General features: G+C 54.2%; 8 protein-coding genes across 8 annotated transcripts; 5 read left to right on the top strand and 3 right to left on the bottom strand.

The window, feature by feature from the left end:
* Positions 1-534: 534 nt before the first annotated feature.
* On the top strand, positions 535-4,305 carry G647_05598 (uncharacterized protein; the record flags this gene model as incomplete). The annotated part of the gene is made up of 2 exons (XM_008729925.1): positions 535-4,024; positions 4,076-4,305. 2 exons carry the CDS (start codon positions 535-537, stop codon positions 4,303-4,305), a joined length of 3,720 nt encoding a protein of 1,239 aa, XP_008728147.1.
* Positions 4,306-7,128: 2,823 nt separating this feature from the next.
* On the top strand, positions 7,129-7,871 carry G647_05597 (uncharacterized protein; the record flags this gene model as incomplete). The annotated part of the gene is made up of 4 exons (XM_008729924.1): positions 7,129-7,208; positions 7,292-7,322; positions 7,386-7,690; positions 7,745-7,871. The coding sequence occupies 4 exons, from the start codon at positions 7,129-7,131 to the stop codon at positions 7,869-7,871; spliced, it is 543 nt and encodes a 180-aa protein (XP_008728146.1).
* Positions 7,872-8,503: 632 nt separating this feature from the next.
* G647_05596 (uncharacterized protein) lies at positions 8,504-9,367 on the bottom strand (the record flags this gene model as incomplete). Its single annotated transcript, XM_008729923.1, has 1 exon — positions 8,504-9,367. One exon carries the CDS (start codon positions 9,365-9,367, stop codon positions 8,504-8,506), a length of 864 nt encoding a protein of 287 aa, XP_008728145.1.
* An 845-nt stretch (positions 9,368-10,212) lies between these two features.
* On the top strand, positions 10,213-11,540 carry G647_05595 (uncharacterized protein; the record flags this gene model as incomplete). The annotated part of the gene is made up of 2 exons (XM_008729922.1): positions 10,213-10,413; positions 10,464-11,540. 2 exons carry the CDS (start codon positions 10,213-10,215, stop codon positions 11,538-11,540), a joined length of 1,278 nt encoding a protein of 425 aa, XP_008728144.1.
* Positions 11,541-11,900: 360 nt separating this feature from the next.
* On the bottom strand, positions 11,901-13,222 carry G647_05594 (uncharacterized protein; the record flags this gene model as incomplete). The annotated part of the gene is made up of 2 exons (XM_008729921.1): positions 11,901-12,959; positions 13,028-13,222. 2 exons carry the CDS (start codon positions 13,220-13,222, stop codon positions 11,901-11,903), a joined length of 1,254 nt encoding a protein of 417 aa, XP_008728143.1.
* Positions 13,223-14,051: 829 nt separating this feature from the next.
* On the top strand, positions 14,052-15,119 carry G647_05593 (uncharacterized protein; the record flags this gene model as incomplete). The annotated part of the gene is made up of 3 exons (XM_008729920.1): positions 14,052-14,128; positions 14,176-15,030; positions 15,086-15,119. The coding sequence occupies 3 exons, from the start codon at positions 14,052-14,054 to the stop codon at positions 15,117-15,119; spliced, it is 966 nt and encodes a 321-aa protein (XP_008728142.1).
* A 1,761-nt stretch (positions 15,120-16,880) lies between these two features.
* G647_05592 (uncharacterized protein) lies at positions 16,881-18,491 on the top strand (the record flags this gene model as incomplete). Its single annotated transcript, XM_008729919.1, has 3 exons — positions 16,881-17,107; positions 17,169-17,689; positions 17,758-18,491. 3 exons carry the CDS (start codon positions 16,881-16,883, stop codon positions 18,489-18,491), a joined length of 1,482 nt encoding a protein of 493 aa, XP_008728141.1.
* Positions 18,492-20,019: 1,528 nt separating this feature from the next.
* Positions 20,020-21,413, bottom strand: G647_05591 (uncharacterized protein; the record flags this gene model as incomplete). Its single annotated transcript, XM_008729918.1, has 2 exons — positions 20,020-20,898; positions 20,994-21,413. 2 exons carry the CDS (start codon positions 21,411-21,413, stop codon positions 20,020-20,022), a joined length of 1,299 nt encoding a protein of 432 aa, XP_008728140.1.
* Between the last annotated feature and the right edge of the window lie 790 nt (positions 21,414-22,203).

Genomic DNA, 22,203 nt, shown 5'->3' with positions numbered 1-22,203 from the left:
GCTCTTGGGTCTCTTTTTGGACTTACCTAGAACATCCCAATGCCCCATTGCGCCCAGTGCGTCTGCATTCCTCAGCTTGATCCAATCATAGGCCAACCCTGGTAATATCAATCACAAGGTGCTGGCCAAAACAAACATAACGCGCATGCTGGTAGTCGGAAGTCGGAGAAGTTGTGTCACGAAGTTCAAGAGAAGTGAAGAGAAGGTGACGAGTCTGCACACTGCGCTGTGGTGTCGTCGTTAGGTTGTTGCCAGACCTTCACTGCTACCAGGCCGCGACATCTTCCTCAGCATCTTACAATCAACAAACAACTTCGCCAAAGACCGCTTCGTGGACCACAGGGTCTTCCAACTTTTCCGCGATTACTCTTGTCTCCTGCACAGCTGTTATCTTTCAGATACTCAGTTCGCGACATCTTCAACCGATTTTTGGATATGTATGTGCATCTTCATTGACAACGCTGCCTTCTAACTGACCCTCCTCGCAAGACAGTTGATGGCGACTCCGCTATCCCCTCTGGGACAGTGATCACCATGTCGTCCTCTCAAAAGAACACTGATCGTCAGGTCGGCTCATCTACTATGCATAACAAGAGGAATGTCTTGGGTGAAATCCAACCCAGAGCACCAGCCGCGCCTACCTCGCCACGACGACGCGCTCGCAACCCTACAAGCTCATCCCCGCGTCTGCCACACCACGAGTCCCTCAAACCTGAAGGCAATCTCTCGGTTCGCGAAAGAGCTGCCGGCAAACCAATTGACAATAAGCGACTGTCTACTGTCGCTGACGAACTCGCTGCCGAAGGCAAGAGAGACTCTCAAGTGTCCACCACATCCACAGCCTCCGGCACCAAAGCTAAGAGAAAGACTCATGTTGGACCATGGCAGTTGGGGAAAACTCTAGGCAAGGGAGCGACGGGCCGAGTTCGTCTGGCGAAACATCGAGACACCAACCAGATCGCTGCAGTCAAGATTGTCTCCAAGAAGTCGGCCGCGCTAGTTCAGAGTGCAAGTATGGCACGGATGGACCACGAAGATACAGCCTCGATGATTGCGACTGGTCCTCGCACAATGCCTTTTGGTATTGAACGTGAAGTTGTGATCATGAAGCTCATCGAACATCCAAACATCATCAATCTGTACGATATCTGGGAGAACCGTGGCGAGCTGTACCTCGTCCTCGAGTATGTTCCGGGCGGCGAGTTGTTCGACTATGTCTCAAGCAATGGGGCTCTTCCAGAGGAAGAGGCTGTTAGACTGTTTCGCCAGATTATTGCTGGCTTGTCATATTGCCACCGCTTCAACATCTGCCATCGAGATCTCAAGCCTGAAAACATTCTCCTGGATGACAAGCGCAACATCAAGCTAGCCGACTTTGGGATGGCAGCTCTCCAGCCTGATGGTACGTGGTTGAACACCTCATGTGGCAGTCCACACTACGCCGCTCCCGAGATTATTCAAGGCAACCAGTACCGCGGAGACTTGGCCGATATCTGGAGCACAGGAATCATCTTATTTGCCATGCTCAATGGTTTTTTGCCCTTCGACGGTGGCACATTGCCCAATACTCTTCGACTTGTCAAGCAAGGAGCTTACCACCTACCACAGACTCTGAGCCCGGAAGCCCAAGATCTCATCCAGCGTATTCTCCAGAAGCGACCGGAAAGAAGAATCACCATGGACAAGATCTGGGCACACCCCTTCCTCACGAAATACGAGAAGTACCATGCCAGCTTAGCCGCACCAGCACCACTCATTGGTGCCGCTCCCTCACTAAGCATTGAATCCCGTGCTAAGCGCGTTACGAAGCGTTCAGAGATTGACGGCGACATCCTGAGGAATCTATCAACCCTGTGGCACGGAGAGAAGCCGGAAGAGCTGATTCGAAGATTGATGGGTGAGGAACCTAATCATGAGAAGCTCTTTTACTGGGCGTTGATCAAATTCCGAGACGATCAGCTCGAGAACTACCCAGGTGATCCGCTTCATCACTCTGCAAGTGACTATCATCATGTCAGCAAACCGCCACCCAAGCCCAAACGTGGCCACAATCGCCGAGCTTCTCAGTTCTCCATCGTCAGTGATGACAACAACAAGAGGGACGGCTATTATAAGAACTCTGCCACCGCAGCAAGCAAAGCGACACAGAGCAGTTATGATCCATACCGCGCTTCAAGGGCTCCTATTGACCGAGATGTCCCGGAGCCCCCTACAGTCGTCCTCCACCATCGCCCTACCACTCCTGGAGGCAGGTCTGTGAGCTCCTCGGGTAGCGTCAGATATCGGGCTGTGGAGAGATTGCGACCTGAAGTACCTGCACTGCCCACGTTCACGTCCGAAGAACTTGAGAAGCTCATCCAGAAGAAGCGTGCTTCATATTCCACCGCAACCTCGAAGAGCTCTTTGTCGTCGAGCATGAGACGCGTACACGGCATCAGAAAGTCAGTCAGCTACAAGCGCCAGGTCAGCTTTCAACATCGCCAGCAGAACTCTTCTGGCCCTGCCAACCACCAAGCTCGACCGTTGTTCTCCGAGAGTCGCCTATCTGATCGTCCGAACACTAGAAGTACCACGAATGGAAGATCCGAGTCTCAAAGCAACCCCAGCCTATCGACACCCGCTCCAGTGTCCCGTCCACGTAAGTCCAGCTCGGACATCGATATGAAAAAGCAGCGCGTTGCCAGCTACTACTTCAGAGATGAGACACGAAAGGTCAGCGCGGAGCTCGGCAAGATTTGTGAGGAGGCCTTCAATCGATCATCGGTATCTACTGTTAGCGAAGCCAGCCCGGCTGCGCCCATGGACTCGTCGGCAACTTCAATGGCAGCACATGACTACAGAGTTCCGGAAAGCATCCGCAACAGACCACTTCCCGCAACTCCAGTGCTGCAGGAACTTACCGAGCGCCGACAGAAGATCATTGAAACCTGGGGAGATGCCGATCCATCCGTCCTTGTGGACATGCTCGCTGCTCTTGACAGACGCATCGACGCCGAGTTGGACAAAATGAGAAGTTGCGATAAGCGAGCAGCATCTGATCCAACTCACAACACTCGATACAATTCCGGCATGACCTCCGCAGACACTATGGAAGATCTCAGACGCAATCGTGACGAAGCCGCGCGGGCAGCATCAGACCCTGTCAAGTTCAAGACACCTGGCTCCAAACAGGATGCCACCATACGTCTGGTCACGCCTGATCCAACGTCCCCTTTCCCTCGTGCGGAACCACTGAGGGTCAAGAAGAACAAGGTTGCTCCTATTAATTCATTGCGAGGGGGTCCATTAGAGGCATATGAACGTGATGGGTATGATCCACGTCTGTATGCTCGACGAGAGCTCGACACAATTGATGAGAACCCAAGCTCGCCGAAGAAGAAGAACTTTCCAGCCAATGGCGCTCGGAAATGGTCGTGGCTTGGAAAACGCGGTTCTGGAGCGCAGGATGCGCCCGAGACGAATAAGTCTTCGGAGGATGTTTCGCAAGACGCGCTCTCGAACACATCTCAAGTTGTCCAACCGAGTGAATCCGGCAATTCTTCCACGCTTTCGGCGGTGAAGGTGGGTGGGGCCCAGTCTACGGACATTGAATTGCATATGGAGAAGAAGAGAAAATGGTTTCAGAAAATGTTTGCCAAGTCATCGCGGTCCAAGGACGGTGATCTAGCAACTACAGGTGACCATCGCATTGTGCGAGACCTATCCGAGGGGACAGAATCCAATCACGACCCCAGTGCAGAGACGAAGGCAGTCACTCGCACGAGCTACCCTCCGGCCACGAGCGTTGATGCAGCTGCGGCTGCGGCTGCCGTCGGCCCCATTGAGGTCAACCAGAACTGGTTTGCCAAGTTTTTCCACATCAAACCCGCGACGCGAGTAATGTGCCTTGTCATCAGCAAAGCCAAGGCGAAGAAAGAGCTCGTCCGAATCCTGAAGGAATGGCGGAAATTTGGGTTAAGAGACGTGGTGTCCGAGAGACGGAGTGGCACTGACCTCGTACGTGGCCGTGTTGATGCATCAAACTGTGAGTGGCCCTGTCCGTTTCCTACCGCAGCACAAGCTAATATCTGAACAGACCTCAAGCTAAAACCCGTCCACTTCCATGCATTTCTGTATTCCGTTCTTGAACATGGCCGAAAGGCAAACTTGAGCATCATGAAATTCACCCAAGAAAAGGGAGCGGCCAGCAGTTTTTACAGAGTTGTCGACACGCTTGAGACACTCCTCAAGGAGCGTGACATGCTCGTCGTGGATGCGCAGCGCAAGAAAGGCATTGAGAGAAGCATGAAAGAAGCGGGATTGTGATGGGACGACGACCATTGGATTCTTGGACATTCTGTGTCAAACTTGATTATCATGCGGCATGCTTGGAGACTTTGAAGGGAGGTGAGACTTGTCTTACTTTCAAATGTTCTACTGTACATTCACTTGCACAAAAGCCTTGGATTGTCTAACACCGTGGACACGCATTGTTGTACTGTACTTTACGAGCTTTTCCGAGATTGCATTAATCTCAATGAAGCCACTGGCCTGCAATAGGTTGCCATGAGAAGTTTGCATTCACTCATTCGCGTCGTGATGGTGAGGTCAATGATGCCTTGGGAAGATGGAGCGTTGGGGGACAGCAGGAGAACAATGTCTGTCAGGGATGAGGCTGATCCAGCTGCAGATCATCGATTCATTGTATGTCGTGATATCTACTCTGCTTGTTCCCCCAGCAAGCGGAGCTCGGTTCTCGTCGTCAGCATGGTATCTTCCAGGTAGTCCACCACTGTTGCAGTCAGTCACCGACTCACAGAGCTGCACGCTTTGCCCAGTTTTTTGCCTGTGTCAGACTCTACCGATCAATTGTCGTAGCGGACATGACTACAATCACGACTGCGTGTCTCTGTTGTGCAATTCGTGGTTTTATTGCTTTTCGAGGTGTGGATGTGGTCCGTACTTAAGTTGCCACGGCCCAGTATCCGGCAGCAGAAGATTTCACGCATCTTGTGTTAGAGCACAAGAAAGATGATCGCTCCGTGTCCACGGAGTAGTCGTGGCTTCAGCGAGAAGCTAGGCCAAAGAATTCACCTCCCTGTCTCCGCTTTTCCAGAAACGGGGTGATCTGATGCTTCATATTCCGGACGTGCGTGATTTTATACCACAACTGGTGATGAGATCCTCAGTGTCGCCGATACTAGGATCACATCACCAGTTGCCCCCATTTTTGGCATTTCGCCTATTCTCCTTCTTGTTGAGCAGCGATTGATCACAACCTAATTACCCCAGGCATCAAGAAGAGGATCATCTTCGCCAATTCATTGCCCGCCACAGGTGGCAGTAGCTTGGACCTAGTTGTGTTTGGTGGCGAAAACCCTGTATTTTTGTCGACGACGCTGGGACTTGAATGCAGGAGAATGTGGGCTAGGGGACCCAGCGCCGTGACACTAATCCCAGAGTCAGTGGGTGTCGCTTTACATATTTCATCCACGAGGATTGTCACCTGAATATGGGGCCGCTATGGAAACAACACAACGACAGCTCTGGCTACTAGCTATGTCAGGACTGTCGTTGTACTGTATCCTTGGAGTCCCCAGTATTCATATTCATTTTTGTTTGTGGACCTTCTGACACTGTTTTTGGTTATTTGGAGGTAGTCCCTGGTCATGTCTGCAGTGCGATTTGTATGGGCGGCACATTGCGTTTTCGACACTTGGCCAACAATCTCAGGGTGAGAATGTTTGTCGAGATGCTTGCGGCGAAGCACAACTCAGATATACTCCTCACCCGTTGTCTGCTCGATTCTAGCTTTCATGTTCAGGATCATGAAGTACCTATGAATGAGGATAGAAATGGAATTTAACTAAAGTTGGAGTGATTGACTATGACTCGCCTCATCTTGCACATTTCTCTCGCCTAAATCTCGTCTATTCCTTCCCCTTCTGGCTTGTACCTGCCAAGGGCAAGGGGATGCGGCGCACAGCTCTCTTGGTTACATACTCCGGAAAGGGACAAGAGAGATGCCACCCAGATGCAGCCTGTGCCCGTTCCCCAATCCTGAGAAATCACCTGTGTTTCGCTACCTATACGGAGTACATCGGCGCTAAAGAGTTGGGCACTTAAGCTTGGTTATTCTAGATACCACCCACGGCACAGGTGCGCAGGAAGAACATCAAGGGGTCCCTGTCACTATCCTCTGAAACTGGTAGGTTGAATATACCTGGCACTCTTCTGGCGAGAAGCCGTACGCACAAGGTTCTACTGCAATGGAGCCCTGTCATGTCTACCTCCCTCCGATGCCCTCTGTTTCTTTATCATGTCTTTGCATCGGATGGCACATTTGCTTTTTGTGATGTCGGTGTTGTTGCAAACTCCAACACCAGCTGCCGAAGAGTTTGAGAAATGAGTTCTCAGCCAGGTCTCGAAGTCAACCATACTGCCCAAGGCCTGCAACAGGATCTCGATAATCGGAGACTCCGCGCACGGGTCACAAAGCACAGTCGAGCCTGATGTGCATGGCCACCAGAACCCCTTGCCAATGAAGAGCAAAATCAAAAGGAGACAAATGAGGGAAACAGCCGTGGCGCCATCCTCAAGTCTACGGACTAAATTCATTGGCGTTCGGTGCCATCGTCGTGCTCGTCGTTTTTTTCAGCCCATGCATCCCCTTTCACTCCCGGAGCGGTGGGATTGGTGAAACCCATTCCTCCTGATTTACAATGGTACTCGTCGAAGCTACGAATATTCGCGAAAGTCGAACGGAGATATGGCCTCTTAACCAAACGAGTTAATCCAGTGGAAGAATGCTGACTTGTAGCACTCCCATTTGCCCATGAGATGCTGCCGCCGTAGCAGGTTGGATCTTGATCAGGCGCGGCGGACAGGATACTCGTATGAGGGTGAGCGAGGTGTGCGTGAAGGAGGGAGTTTAGGGCACCCTCCCCGTATGGAGCACGTGAACTTCAAGCGGTGCCAAGCAATTATTTTCCGCCGCCCTACGCAATCGGAGCTTTCGCGTTCGAGGAGCAACAGCAAGGTATACTTCATAGCCTACAGACCTCTACCCAGCCGTTTACTCGCGTAAGGGTATGTCATGATCAGCTAGAATTACAATCTCGATCTAGAACCGCCGGAGTTGCCGCAAAGATGGGCGCAGGACAATCGAAACCTGACCTGTCGACCAAGCATGTTTTCGCCAGCGATACACCTATTCAGTTCTCCCAGGAGTAAGTCTGGTGCTTGCCGTGCATGGAGCTCAGCAACTGAACTGTATGTTGTCTGAAACGGAAGCTTGCTGACCTCTTCGCAGGCTGATTGACTCCCTGCAAGCATCTTCAGAAGTACGCTAAGTTCACCCTCCGCATGCTCGGAAGAGCTCATGCTTACGACCTGCTCTACCACAGACGAACTCCACTCGCGCAAAGACATTAGAGCTACATATCCAGCAGCGCGTAGCAGAAGAGCTGGAAAAGATCAAAAAGCACGAGTCTGAAGCCCTCGAGGCTATCCGAAAGAAAATCGCAGAGGAATCACCGTCAGACTCAAGCTCGATATCACCCAAAGATTTGATCCCAGGCGCCCAAAACGATGAGGAACAGAAGCGCAAAGCTCAATCAAGTCAGAAGGTACAACAAGAGATTGAAAAACTCAAGCAACAGCTGGGACAGCGGAAGACCTTGAAGGAGCTACCAAAGGAAGTGGAGAATGCGTGCGTGACGACCTTGGGGGGCATGCGCGATTCAGAGCTAACATACGGCATTAGGAGACAAGACGTTATCTCTTGTCTACGATTAAACGACCGGAAGCCCCTCGACTGTTGGAAGGAGGTCGAGATCTTCAAGCGAGAGGTGCGGAAACTGGAAGAGAATTACGTTTCCTCGGTGCTCTGATTGCTCGACCATATACCCGAGCGCGTTGTTTATCTTGTCCCCGAGGCAGAGAGCGCGATGTACATACCCATTGGGAAGGCGGAAAGGAACGGAAAATCCAGCATTGAGAGAACGGCTACCAGCCTCTGTATACTTTTCTCGCATTCCATTCCTAAAAGTATCACTAACAGACCTCCGACCGGCCAATCTTGAGCACATTGTTAGCTCGTCTGCCACGAACGCATCCCTCTAATCGCACTCCAGTTCTGCTTTATCCGTTCTGTTGGCGGGCCAGCTTTTATCCAAATGCCCCTGTTCTGTAAAGGGAACACCATGCAGACCACAGTCTTTCGAGCTCATAACGTTCCGACCGTCTGGTGATGGTCTCGAAAGACGTTTGCTCTCAGGGCCCGCAATCGGCATGTCTTCGTGCACTTGTGTTTGTCCGTAAGATTATTACCAAAGCTCAATCGAGTCCTGTCGATGCTGCGGCTGGGTGAAATCAAGCTTCACTAAGGAACTTTGGATCATGCCTCGTCTCGCTCTGGATCCCGCAAACCAGGGCCACTGCCGCTTGCAGATAGGTGGATGGGTCCTGCGTCGTATAGTCCAAGTCATATCCTGGGAACAATACCATGGTCCACCACAGGGTTTCATGTATCGCCAAGCTCCCTTCTGACAATCCACGCACCACTTGGTCTCAATCTCGTGTAGTAGCGCTCAACGAGCATGACGCGTTTAAACCCGCGCTTGGCATACCAGTCCAGCGCATCTTCGTTCTTCTCCCAGACATGGGCGTAAATACAGACCGGATCCTCCACCAGCGACTTTGCCGAACACAGTACCTCGTTCAGAAGTAATGTTGCCATGCCTAGGTTTCGGTAAGGCGAAAGGAGGGCCAATGCTTGAATGTAGATCTGCGATAACGGCGCATTCGTCTTTATAGAGAAGGCACCATTCCCAGAACATGGCTCTAGGCGACATCGGATCCAACCAATGGGCTCTAACTCGTACAGAGCAACGCGAGATAACTGCTGCACAACTGGGTCGGTCACCGTTGTGCTGAAGAATGCATCGCTGTACCGAACGGGCAGAGTCGTAGCCGTGAGACGTCGTATCGCCTGCAGGTGGACTTCCGAGACGGGAGAAACCGCAGCTCCTGGGACGTGAGGAACTTGTATAATTTCCAACGAGTGTTGTTGGGGTTTCAAAGCAGCTGCCGTTGTTGGAGATAAGTCCTCGAGTTTCCCTTCGCATGTCACTGGAGTCGGGGCTTGGACCTTTTGTTGCGAGTTCCTTGATGTGCGTTCCGCCTGAAGGATCGAGCTCTGGCCGCGCTCGTTCTGCGGTACATCAACAACGCCATGTCCACGGCTCAATGAAGAGCCGGCAGCTGCGACGTGCTCGGTCTGAGTTTGATGATTCTTAACTCGACCGTTTCGCCCCGAGTCCGTCTGTATGGGCGCCACTGCTGTCATCGGTTTGGTGAAATAAGATAGGAGGCTGGATTGAGGCATCGTGCAGCTGATTCAACCATATCCGCCCAGCGGATGCCAATGGTTCGGGCGATTAATTGTTTCATGCAAGGACAGAAGACGACGCGCCCGCAGCAAAGGAGACGCGATCGACACGGTTGCTTCCGGCACTAGAACAAGGTTATCGATGCTTAATCGCGAACCTTAGCGAGCCCTAAGCGTCCCCCCCGGACCGGCCTTTTTCTTTCTGCGTCCTGCCTCGCCGCACCCACTTGACATCCGCACACATGCGCCGAAAATATATGCAAATCTTTATGTGTTAGCCGTCTTGGTTAAGCTACAGGGCACACCTCAAAGTCATATACTACGTCCATCTCTCGCCCTTTCGGCACGAGGTCAACTCCTTGTCGTCACGAGCCTTGACGAGCTAGTCCGAGTCCTTTTCCCTTCACTGTGCACACACCTCTGCACGTCGGGCAGGCGTAAACACCCCGGTCGACCCTGAGCCGGCACTACAAGAACATTCAAGACTTCATGCATGCTATTGAATGAGTAGAGGACGGTCGGGTGCGTCAGGGAGTGAAGGCGTTTGAATAGCCCCGGGGCACCACGCGGGAGTTTACCATACACATCTCAAGATCGGTAAGTGAAGATACTGCCGGACAATAGGACGCAGCACCATGGATTTCCCATTGACTGCACGTCCTACGGGCTTCAATAGCCCAGACTGTATTGTGTACTTGGGCCTCGTTGTGCTTCGATCCATTTCCCTGCAAGCGTGGGCACCATAGGGCAAAGGCAATGGCACACTCTCCCCATACAACTCTTTACGCCTCTCCATAGCTGCTGGTGGCTTTCATTTCACCTTCTTCGTCTCGGGTGCAGGAATGGCTCCTGAAATATCAAATATCTTTTTGCCCCGATATGGCGCCGTCGACCCGGACCTGTGGAAGCGCTTCATGGAAGATGGGAAGATCACAGCTGACTGTCTGCCCCCAGCCAACGAGTCTCTCGCCATGGCTTCGGCGAAAGCGTCCAGTTCCAAGTCCCCTAATGTCACCTTGACAGCTTCTGATCAAGAACAAGCGGTTAGTTGGGTTGACAAGTGGTCGATGCTTCCCCGACTAACTTCTCTCAGATGGTGTACCTCTTCGAACAGTCCGTCGAGAGCATACTACACGATATCCTCCTGGAAATCCATCAAGAAGAGAAGATCGCTCGAATGCAGACAGCCGTCGTCGAACTCGAGCAGAAAGCTGAAAAACTCCGCAGCAAGCCAGACAGCGAAGCTGAACACAATACCGCAGACCAAGCCGTTGAGACAAGTGCTGCTATCTTAAAGTCCGGTCAGATTCAACTGAAAGGCAACCCAATGAAGACAGTAAAGCACATCAGATGCCCCAACTGTCGGCTGCGGCGTCTATTATACCCTAGGGTCGGCTACAATTCCCGCCCTGTTCCAGATCCCACCGAACAATACTGCAAGACTGAGCCAATGATTATCGTCGACAAGCATGATGTCCACGGTCAACGCAAGAAGGGTGTCAAAGTAAAAGGCCAGCCTAAGAATAAGAAGAAAAAGAAGGACGACCCGGGCTCTCCTGCGGCTTCGGAAAACTCTGATCCGTTGACTCCCTCGTCCTCCATGCCTGCCGACTCATTTGAGTTCAAAGAGATTGACTATCCTGCGGCCAAATGCCCCAACCGGGAATCTCATCTTGGTGACCATTGGAAATCCGTCAACGTTTTCGCTACACACTTGAATGGCAGTTGCTTCCTTAAGAAAGACCGAGCTGCCGGTCGTGAGGCAAATGCAAAGATCGGCGGTACTCCTCGCGACAGCCGGGCAAACTCACCCAAACCGGCCACCAACGGCGGCGTTAAGCGCAAAGCCGAGGACGATGAGAAGAGTGTCGGTAGTGGTCCCAGCAAAAACAAGAAGCAGAAGACGGCTGCCGGAGACGTCAAGAAGACGGACAAGAAGGCCCCGCCGAGCAAACTGAAAGAAGTCAATAACATTGGCGATGAAGGCAGTCCCAACCCCAAGGACGCGACCGGAGACACAATACAAGTGACGCCCACCAAGTCGATGAGGGACGCGAGCTCCGAGCCACAGATCAAGCTCAAACTGAAGACGAGTGCCACGGCCGCCGCAGCCGCCGGTAGTGGGGAGGGAGGCGCTCGCAAGAAGCCGAGCAAGGCGAGCAAGAAATGAGATGGGTCTCTCAAATGTACTATACGCAATAGCATAGCGCTGGGTGTTTCTACGTTTACCTGGCGTTTAGAGGACTAGCTGCCCAGGCGGCAATACATTCGCTGAGCACAAGTCATGTAGGTAGTGCTATGATGTCGTTTGCTTGAATCAGACGAGGCCACAATGCCTACGGATCACAGAAGCATACAAATCCGAGGCACGCACTTCCACCAGAACTTGACGTATGCAATGTCTGGAGATCAGGTTCGTAGTGGCGCGCCCAATAATCTCGTAGCTCAACGTCGACATAAATACGCTCAGTAGCTATGTATTCAGCAGTTGTGTTCAAGCCAATATCGGCGGTAGGATAGTATATCCTATCTATTCTCCAGGTGAAGGCAACACGGCTTCGACAATATTCCCCGTCGCACCGCCCTCGCGACTCTGCCAGATCTTGAGCATCTTCAATCCGGCCTCGTCCAGGATCTTCTTCATGCCGTCGGCGGTGCGCTCCTTCCCACCCATCACCATGACACAATTGTCCATGGCCGCGGCGGGGAGGTCGGCCTCAGACACGCGCTTGGGCATGACCATGTCGGCGATCAGGACTTTTGAGTCAGGAGCCATGGCGGCGCGCAGGTGCGAGAGGATCTTGACACAGTTCTCGTCCGAGTAGTCGTGGATGATGCGGCGGAGGAAATAGGCCTTGGCGCCCTTGACGGGCTGAGGGGTCCAGAAGTCGTGGACCATGGCTTTCACGCCCTCGGGCAGGAGCTTGGATTCCTTGCCCTGGGCGATCGGTTCGGGCAGGTCCTGCAGCACCATCCTGTCGGCTTGCAAGCTGGGGAAGGACTTGAGGATTTGGAGGATCGATTGGCCCTGGCCGCCGCCTACGTCGACGAGGGTAGCCCGGTCGCCGTCCGTGTCCGGGTTGAACAGCGCGGAGAAGTCGTAGAAGCCGATGATGGGGACCGAGTCCTCTTGGGACATGAACCCCAGTTGGAAGGCGCGCAGCCGGTCGGGAAACTGCGCCATGATTTCCCACACGGGGTGCCCGTCCATGCCGTGGCGGCGCGTGTACGGGTTGTGGAGTGGGTCGTCGGGTTCTTGCACGGGTTTGTGGTCCTCGCGCGCGCGGTCCTTCACGTAGCTGTGCAGATGGACGAGGGTGCTGAGGCATTCGTCGTTCATGAACTGGAAGAAGTTCCCCGGCCCCGGGACTTGGACGTATGCTCTCGAGAACTTCGTGTGCACGTACTCGTAGCTTGGGGTCTGGTCGATGAATTTGGTGCCGACGAGGATGCGCAGTTGTCGTTCGAGCAGCGAGTCTTGCACGCCCGTGGCTTTGGACAGCTCGGCCAGAGAGATGGAGCCGTCGACTGGGATTTTCTCAAACACCCCCAGGCCCATCAGCGTCCGTATACTCACTATCTCCAACATCTGGCCTCGTATCAGTGGGGGATGCTTGTTTCCTCGTCGTCTCGCCCGAGAAAGAGGGACATACATACATTGACCGAGTGGTGCATGGACATATCACTCGGGGCCATCATCAGGCGGACGATGTCTTTTGCAATGCCGGCGACATTGGTTCTCGCAACGTAGCCTTGTGCCCCGGGCGAGTAGTCACACGCTTTTGCGGCGTCGGTGAGCTGTTGTATCAGCCCTTGAAGCTGGGTTGCCTCATCTTGTTCCGGCGACGACATTCTCGAGGGGTGACGTTGTGCACAGACACAGGCACGCTCCTTACTATAGCTTGAACTCTACACCGGGAAATATCGTCAATCGTACCTGCAGTGACAAGGTTGGGAGCGGGAGCGGGAGTGGGAGCTGGACCAAGGATTGCTCATCAACACCCCCAAGTCAAGCAGGAGGTGGCCAGCCGCCATGTGGCCTCATCAGTCACAGAGGGTCGTTCTGATGAGCCGACAAATGGCCCTGGGGAGTCCGGACACAGGACAGCTTGTCGTTCTTCCGGCTCAAAAAGGTGCTAGAACGCCTCGCTTAGGTTCTGGAGCATGTGGACGCAACGGGACAGCAGAAGACTCGATGATTCACGAGCTTAAAGGCGGGGTTTGCTTAGGCTGGCCTGCTGGCGTTGATCTAGGCGGGGTTCATGCCTGGGATTGAACTAGTGGGCCCGGGATGTGGTTATGCGAGCCCCTAGGCAGCCACTGCAGCTAGGCTAGGTGCCAGACCGCACGTGGCAGACGCGCCTGGGGCGCCCCAACGCAAGCCAGGCGTGCCAGGCTGAAGTTTCCGGCCACCGCCGACCAGCGTTGTATCCAGTACTGGTAGCAGTGCCTCCCGAGCACCTACGAGTACTGTACCTCGTATCCAGCAAGCCAGCGCACGGAAGATCCAAAGGCGGAAGCTTTGCCCCTGCCTTCCCTCAACCCGGCGTGTAAAAGGCGTCTTGCAGCCCCTCCCTGATGGCTTATTCCGTCTTTTCAAAACCTCCATGTTTCTTCCCCTCCGGTCTTTGGCACGCGACATTGACACTTGAGTCACAGATCAGTGCGTCCTTCACCGCACATGGAGCCAGATGATAACATCGCCGTGGACGACGAGGGCTACGACACTAACTCGGCGGGTACGAGCTATGTGACAAGGTACGGACACAGCTGCAGGGGAAACTGATTTCTGACCGGGAGCACAGTATAGCATCGGAGATCCGTAACGGGATCGAGGAGTATGGTCGCCGTTGGGCGTCATACGGAAAACACTTCTATGGCCTCCCCATTGACGACGCGGAACAGGACCGCAATGACCTTCAGCACTACAAGTTCTTCTTGATGTATGAGGGACGGCTTCACCTCGCTCCGATCGATCCGCAGCCGCAGAACATCCTGGACCTGGGCACCGGCAGCGGAATCTGGGCCATTGAGGCCGCCGATCTCTACCCCTCGGCACGGGTGATTGGCGTCGACATTGCAGCGGTGCAACCCAGCTGGGTGTCTCCTAATTGCCAGTTCGAGATTCTAGACGTAGAGACCAGCTGGGAGTTCCGCCGAAACTCGTTCGATTTGATCCATGCCAGAGAATTCCTCTTCGCCATTCGAGATTGGCCCGCGCTCATCTCCCAAGCATACGACCATCTTCGACCTGGCGGATATTTCGAACTTGCCGTCACAGTCCCTGAAGTCGGCTGTGATGATGGGACCTGTCCTCCGGACTCCCAATACGCCGAATTGGGCAAGATATTTTTCCAAATCGCAGAAGCGATGGGTCTGGATGGTAATGCCTCCCGGCTGTGGAAGGATCAACTCCTGGCAAGGGGCTTCGAAGACGTCCACGAGACCGTATTCAAGATGCCCACGAATGATTGGCCGAAGGACCGGCGTATGAAGACCATCGGGAAGCTCGAGATGCAGAACTTCTTCCAATATGCTCAGGCTGGGTTCGAGAGAGGGGCGACCGCTCTCCTGGGCATGGATCGTGCTCAACTTGCGGTCATGCTCGCCCACACACGACGGGAGATCCTCGACCGGAATATTCACACATATGTTAAATTGTGGGTACTCGATATCGCGTTGTTCTGCCTCCCCAGTACTGACTATCGACACCAGTGTCAATGTATACGGCCGAAAACCTGGACCTTGACTTTATCTGACTCGCACGCAACACCAGCAAGGATGACACGAGGGCGATCTATCATTTCAAAAGGTGCTTGGACGCTCCACGCAAGGCCGACTGAACTTTGTTCTGGTCCGCTGCAAGGCGTCGGGGCCTGGCGATGATTTTAACATGGACGCCGCAAAGTTCAACCAACGATTGTACGAGCACACGTCGATAGGAATGGAGCCGTGTCAGAGATGGAGTCGTCACATCATGATGGCCAAAAATTACCGGGCGCAAGATCGCAAGCGGAGTACATCTGATCATGGTTGACGCCGAGTCTGCATGGGCAGGGTGCACCGTTGGGGCTCTTGTCCTTGGATTCCCGCAGGTATATCCACAGACAGACGCCCTGTGGCTATGCGAGATATTTCAGTCATAGAGCGGGAGACCGCTCCAGAGGTGACAAGGAGATCTCTTCGGCAAAGAGGAAGGCTGCTCCGGAACCATCAGGGGACGCGTACATTGGGGGCAAAGGGTTCGCAGAGTTGACATGAGCGCCCCGACGTCGCTTTCACCTCCTTGGAGTTTGGGCCGTCGATTCACGTGGTGGCCGTGCCGCTCGAGGATGTCGAAATCTCGACGGTTGTGGTCGTTGACGCACCCGTGCCGGTTCTCGTTCAGCGCCATTCGCCGCGGCGCCGAGGTCTGTTCTGGGGAAGCTGGAAACCGAAGAAAACTAATTACTCCCTACTCCGTATGGGGAAATCCAAGATGAAGGCGTTAGTATGGAAGTGGAAAGGGGATATGGCTAAGTAATTGGTCCGAATGTACGGAGTACCCAGTACGCCCTCACCCAGGTACTCGTACCCGTCGTCTGGGCGTGCCTGGGCCGAGTTGGGCGGCACCCGCGACTGGGTTTAGCGTGTGCAGTTTACCTGTTACGTGCCTATGCAGTTGGCAGAAGGTGCCTGTGCAGGTACTCGTAGGCCGTACCTCATGGTCAATCCTGCAGTAAATTTGGGGAAGCTCTAAAGCGGCTCGTGCCAAGATTGCTTGACCAATGCCGATTTTCCGGATGGACACTCAGCACAGTCCGCAGTCCGCAGTATTTGCAGGTACGCAGCACTTGTTCTCCTCGCCTTGTTCAAGCAGACTGTGGGATACCGCGTAAGCAAATGCATTCCTTCCGCCAAGAACTCATTACGTTCCTTTCTGAATGCATCGTGAGAAGATGTCGATCTCTGCATGATCAACGCGTCAGCTGAAACATTTGCTCCGTCATGGCTTCCTGGGTATTGAGTACAATACCTAAGTAGGTACTATGTCGTTAACCGATCGAGTCCATCTTGACTATAACCAGTTTCCTGCCCGCATTACACTTTTGTTAGGCGACCACGCGTACACATCGGCCCCAAAGGCGCAGCAACATGACACGCGTTCATCGTCCAGACGATGGACACCCTGGGAAAAGAGGACGACGTATAACAATGCCAGGAGCGGCGCCTTGTGAGAACGAGAACGGATGAGCCGATTGTTCTGGACATCGGCAACATGGCTGCCCAGTTAGCGTTGCTTACCCTTCTCCTGACGGCTGGAACAGCATGGTAAGTTCTCGACAGGTGTCCTAGATTGATATCTGACGGCTGAGCAGGGCATTCGAGGACGTGCCATTCCTTGCCAAACGGCAGTCGCAAGGAGGCGATCTCCTCGCCAGATATCCGTAAGTTCTTCGGCTGATCACGATCGCTGTCGACGAAGCGCGCAGGATGAGATTGACGCGGGAGCAGACAGCAAAACTTCACCATGCCGATCGACCACTTCCACAACATCTCCCGCTACGCCCCGCACACGAATGCCACTTTCCAGCAGCTCTACTGGGTCGACACGAGCAACTACGCCCCAGGAGGGCCGGTGATAGTACACGCCATGGGCGAAGACAGTCCCAGCGTCGATCTCGTGTGGCTGCAGAAGGGACTTTTACACAAGATCGCCAATGCGACGGGGGGAGTTGCGGTGCTGTGGGGTCAGAGGTACAAGACTCAGGTCGTCCCGTCTCGTCGTTTGATCACACGTGTCTGATGTGATGTCCAGATATTACAGTGGCGGCTTCGACATCGTCCCCAACCCGCCGTACACGACCGAGAACCTCCGCTTCCACAGCACCGAGCAGGCGATGGCAGACCTTGCCTACTTCGCCCAGCGGGCGACATTCGTGGGGTTGGAAGACAGGGACCTCACCGCGCCTGGCACTCCTTGGATCGTACTCGGCGGCTCGTACGCTGGCCTCATATCTGCCTTTACGCGCATCCAATACCCGGATCTCTTCTGGGGCGGGCTGACCTCCTCCGGAGTGACCACCGGGCTGATCGATGACTGGCGGCGCTTGGACGTGGTACGGCGACACGGACCTGCAAACTGTGTTGAAACAATCCAACAACTGACCAATCTGATGGACAACGTCTATACCAGCGGTAACAAGACAGCTATGTCCGAGTTGAAGACTGCCTTCAATGTTTCACAGGCATCGACTTATCCCGATATTGCATTCCTCTTGGGGGGGGCACTGGGGGATTGGCAACAAAGTTGGGATACCGAACCATTTCCATTCAACGGTAGGCGCCCTGTCGCTCAAGGAGGAGTATTCAACTTGTGATCGGACTGACCGGAAATTATCTTACAGGCCCGGGCTCCTACTGCAGCATGCTGACTTCACAAACCTCGCCCTCCTCGGCCGGCCCCTCCCTGCAATCGACAGCGCAATCCCTCCTCTCCTACGCCAACGAGACAGCAACGCCCAACGCAACATCACTCTACCGCCCGCTTCTCAACCTCTTCTCCTATTTCCGCAGCACCTATACTTTCTGCGCCGAACGCACCGTAGCAGACTGCCTCGCCCTGGGCCATGCGTCCCCTTTCAACTGGCTCGTCTGCACCGAAATGGGCCAGTTTAATACAGGCTATACTCCAGGCACACCGGGGCATCCGCACGCCTTACCCCTCGTCTCTCGCACACTAACGCCGGCGTATTTCCTGGATCGGTGTCACAGGACGTACAACATCAGCTACGATCCCGTACTGGAGCGCCTGAACAAGTACGGCGGCTTCAACCTGAGCTATCCCCGTCTGGCCATCTCGACCGGCCAACTAGATTGGTTCCGTACCGTAGGTCCGCTGGCCGAGTTTCTCGAGGACGGGACGCCGAATCCCAGGTTAAAAAGCAACGGGACGGTCAGCGAACCGCAGATCGTCATCGAGGGGGCGTTTCATTTGTGGGATTTCTCAGGCGTATTTAAGAATGAGACCATCGAGGTACCGGCGGCAGTCGAGGATGCGCAGAACAGGGAGTTGCAAGCGGTGCAGGCGTGGTTGAGAGAGTGGAATCAGACGCATGCAAGTCGTGATGTCCCAAGGTGACAAGTGACAGAGCATCGCCGCGGTTCGAACGCGCTTCCTGATCGTGTCCCTTCGACCTTCCTTCCATTATCCAGGGCCATGATTTCTTCGAGTCGGGCGGATATATGCAGCCACGAGCACAGGCATACGCGGACACTCACGTATATGCAGACATGTCTAGCATTTCGAAGCGTAGGGCCCGAGAAGTAGGAGGCAAATGGCAGTCACAAAGAAAAGGATTCATGAAGTCGTGGCCGAGGCTGTAATTACTGTCCTTGACTTTGGTATTTCACCCCGGTCAATTCGCATCCAGCGAGTACATCTGTTGTAAGGTCCGCCGTGGTGTATGCATGCAATTCATCGGACATTCTAGGAAGCCAAGGGTCCAAAAGCCGAGAATGAGACGAGGACGATTCGAGACTGCCCACAAAAAGAGTACCGTACAGCACGACCAGGACCACAATCAGGGTCAGGATCAGCTCGAGCCCGCAGGAACCCAGCAGGTCGCCCATCTTCCAAAGCAGAACGGTAAGTAAACGACCCAGGCATGCCAGGGAATCTCTTCGAATCCATCGTACAGTCCCCTGTTAGGTGCCTGTCAAAAGTTCTCGCACGACACCGCATTGCACCCACCATTTTACAGCCAGAGGTACTCCGTAAACCGTTTGTTATCACGACTTCCTGCAATAATTTACGTATTAATGTATGTATATAATTACTATTTGCCGTTTTATGCATCTTATACATCTTAATAGGGCAGTCAATTTTTGGTATCTAGATTCTGTTTTTGAGTAATTCCGAATACCTCGGTTGTCGAGTTCTCCATAGTAAGGAAAGTTGAGAAGATCCTCAATTCCTATACGGAGTACGAGTACTCCGTACTAAAATGGCGATGTTGGTGTGCGAGAATCTTTTGACGCATAGGTGTGTACTAGGTAGGTACCTAGTTAACTTGATCTCGTGCGAGTACGGAGTACATGGGTAAGATGCCACTCGCGTGAACCTTTCAATTATACCTTACCTCTCCTCGGACGAGCTACATATTGACCAATGGCTTCGAGTTACGGTACCCGTGCGTGCCGTACACAGTACATTTGCTTGACATCTCGGCCAGCCCGGCAGTGTGTGGCAGTGGAGGTGAGACACAGTATGGGGTATATAGTGGGTACATAATCATTACGCTCATTGGTGTTTTGGGTGCATTGGGCGCCGTTATGGATGCAACTCGAATACCAAGTACCGAACAGTAGGAGATCGGAATGTGGGGAGACAGAGACAGACAGAGAGGGATATCATACCAAGCAGCTATGTAGCTTGTCATGGTCGACTCCAACTCGGTGTCGATGGTTTGGTTTTGGCGCTCTCTTCTATATGCGACTATATACAATTGATTGATTCATAGCTAGATAGATGTATGAATGTGTAGATTACTTGGACGCGTCGATCGCGTCAGCTTCATTAAACGTCGTCGTGCTCCTCATTGTCCTCGCGCCTTTGACTCTTTCTTCTCCTCTCCTCTCCGATTAGGTCCAGGCTTGCACGCACGTCCTCAATAGTACGAACCGCCTTGCGGGCCCGCCAGATCGAAGCAGTTGGCATAGTAGCTGACGGTGGCGGACCAGTCGGAAAACATGCCGACGATGCCGATTTCGCGGCCCAGCACGTCCAGGGCTTCGTACACTTGCCCGTCGTACGACACGATCGGCGCGACCGACGACCAGTAGTAGTCGCCGTTTTCGAGCACGAGGTCCAGCGGACCCGAGCGCTCAAAGGACCAAGCGATGATGTCCAGGCCGGCTTCCTTGGCGGCCATGGCGTACGGGGACGGCACGATCGTGTCGTTGTTGGGCCCGCCGATGGAGAGGAGATAGTTGTACGGCGGGGCGACGATGTTGACGCCCGCAGCCTTGAGGCCCGGCAACTTGGCCACCGCGGCGGTGTAGTTGGACGCGACGTCGGCGTCCTCGTCCAGGTAGACGGCCTGGGCGCCCCACTGCGGGAATTCGTTCAGCCAGAGGAAGATGTCGGCCGGGTTGAAGGACTGCGGCCACACGCGCTCGGCGGCGATGCCCTTCTTCACGAACGTGTTGATCATGTCCCGGGCGTACTGGGCCTGCGTGTAGCCCTTGAACGGCATGGGCACTGCGCTGGGGGGCGTCTTCAGCTCGGGCGTGAAGTTGCGGTATCCCGGCAGGGAGTCCACGAGGTCGATCCAGCTCTCGAGCGTCATGACTTGTCCGCAGGTGTTGTATAGGTCGGTTCGGAACGAGGGGGTGCCGTGCTGGTAGTCTTCGACCGTGGTGGCGGATTGGTTGAAGCCGTCCATCTTGCTGCACAGAGTTCCGTACTCGGCCAAGGTGATGTCGGCGGTACAGCAGAGAGCGTTCGCTGGCGCTGTGGCGTTGGCCGGGGTGAAAGGGACTCGGCACTATATTTCTCGCAAGACAGTGTCAGCGGGCTTGACCATCTTGGCCCGATGCTCCCGGGGACACTCATGGCTCTCCTGAACGGGACTGAACTCACCTTCGCTGCCAATTCGGGTCGGAGTAGGATGTCGGTCGTCGTGTGCAGGTCGCAGATGTCGTGCCTGCACACAAGCTCGAGATCCGACGTGAAGGCGACGTCGCATTCGAGGACACCGGCACCCATTCGTGCACCAGCCTCGGTGGACTGCGGCGTCTCTTCTGGGATTTGCAGGGTGCCACCGCCGCGATGGCCAATGCTCCACGCGTGGATCCCCACCGGTTTGTTGTAGCAGGCCTCGAGCTGCTGCTTGAGCGGGCTGTCCGTCATGTTCTGCACGAGGTAGTAAGGACGGGGACCGAGAGAGACCAGGTAGTCATCGGGCACTGGATGTTGCCAACGGGGCTTCTTGACAGGTACTGCGGCAGCGAGGTTGGCTGCCAAAGCCAATAGGGCTACGCTGCTGGTTGTCGCACGCATGTTGGATTTCGAATCTTGAGCTAGGTCCCGAAGTTGCGATGGCTACACCCGACCTCTGAAGAAGCACGAGAGAACGGACGTTGCGTTGCGGGACACGGCACCTTTTTGTAGCTGACCATCTATCCTTACCTTAGTCCGGTAAACGGATTGCTGGCGTTCCTTCCGATGCAAGACAGGCCTTCGTCATGATCACACGTGGATTAATCGACAGGCGCCATGTCCTCGGATCCAGAAGGTTTTGGGAGCTCTGAGCTCTGGGGAGCTTCCTTCGCGGGAAGCTTGGGAAGAGCTGTGCTGCTAGCTGCGCAAATCCCACCCGATTCTGCTAGAGCTCAGTCATCGAGCAAATCGCACCCAGTCTGGGACAACGTGTCTGCTGTACCTGCATCTTGCGGACAAGTCGTGGATGGATTGGCCGCTCAAGGCAGGCAGGACCTTGTCTGCTAGGTTAAATGCGATATAGCAAAGCAACATAACCCCGCGAGGGATGACGGTTCACCTGAAATGAATCGAGGCCGTGGCCTTGGCCGCATATTCTCTGCTGAGCGCGCAGCCTGCCCTCCAATGATGAAGCTGCTGGGAGCTGAAGGTTGCACGAGGACGACCGGGAAGCTCGTAGCTCCTTGGCATGATGTCGTCGAATGCCTGTGGTCCCCCGCTTTTCATGGGATTAAACGGAAAGGATGGACTTGCCCATCTGAAGCTGGGTTGGAGCTTGGACCGTAGCTTTATCAGTCGGAGCATTTACCGCCCCGGGCGGTCCAATAGTTGTCGCCGTTGCTATCATGCT

Source organism: Cladophialophora carrionii (assembly GCF_000365165.1).
Source record: "Cladophialophora carrionii CBS 160.54 unplaced genomic scaffold supercont1.4, whole genome shotgun sequence".
NCBI classification, from domain to species: domain Eukaryota; kingdom Fungi; phylum Ascomycota; class Eurotiomycetes; order Chaetothyriales; family Herpotrichiellaceae; genus Cladophialophora; species Cladophialophora carrionii.
Note: the sequence above shows the minus strand (reverse complement) of the source record. Positions and strands in the feature narration are given on the sequence as shown.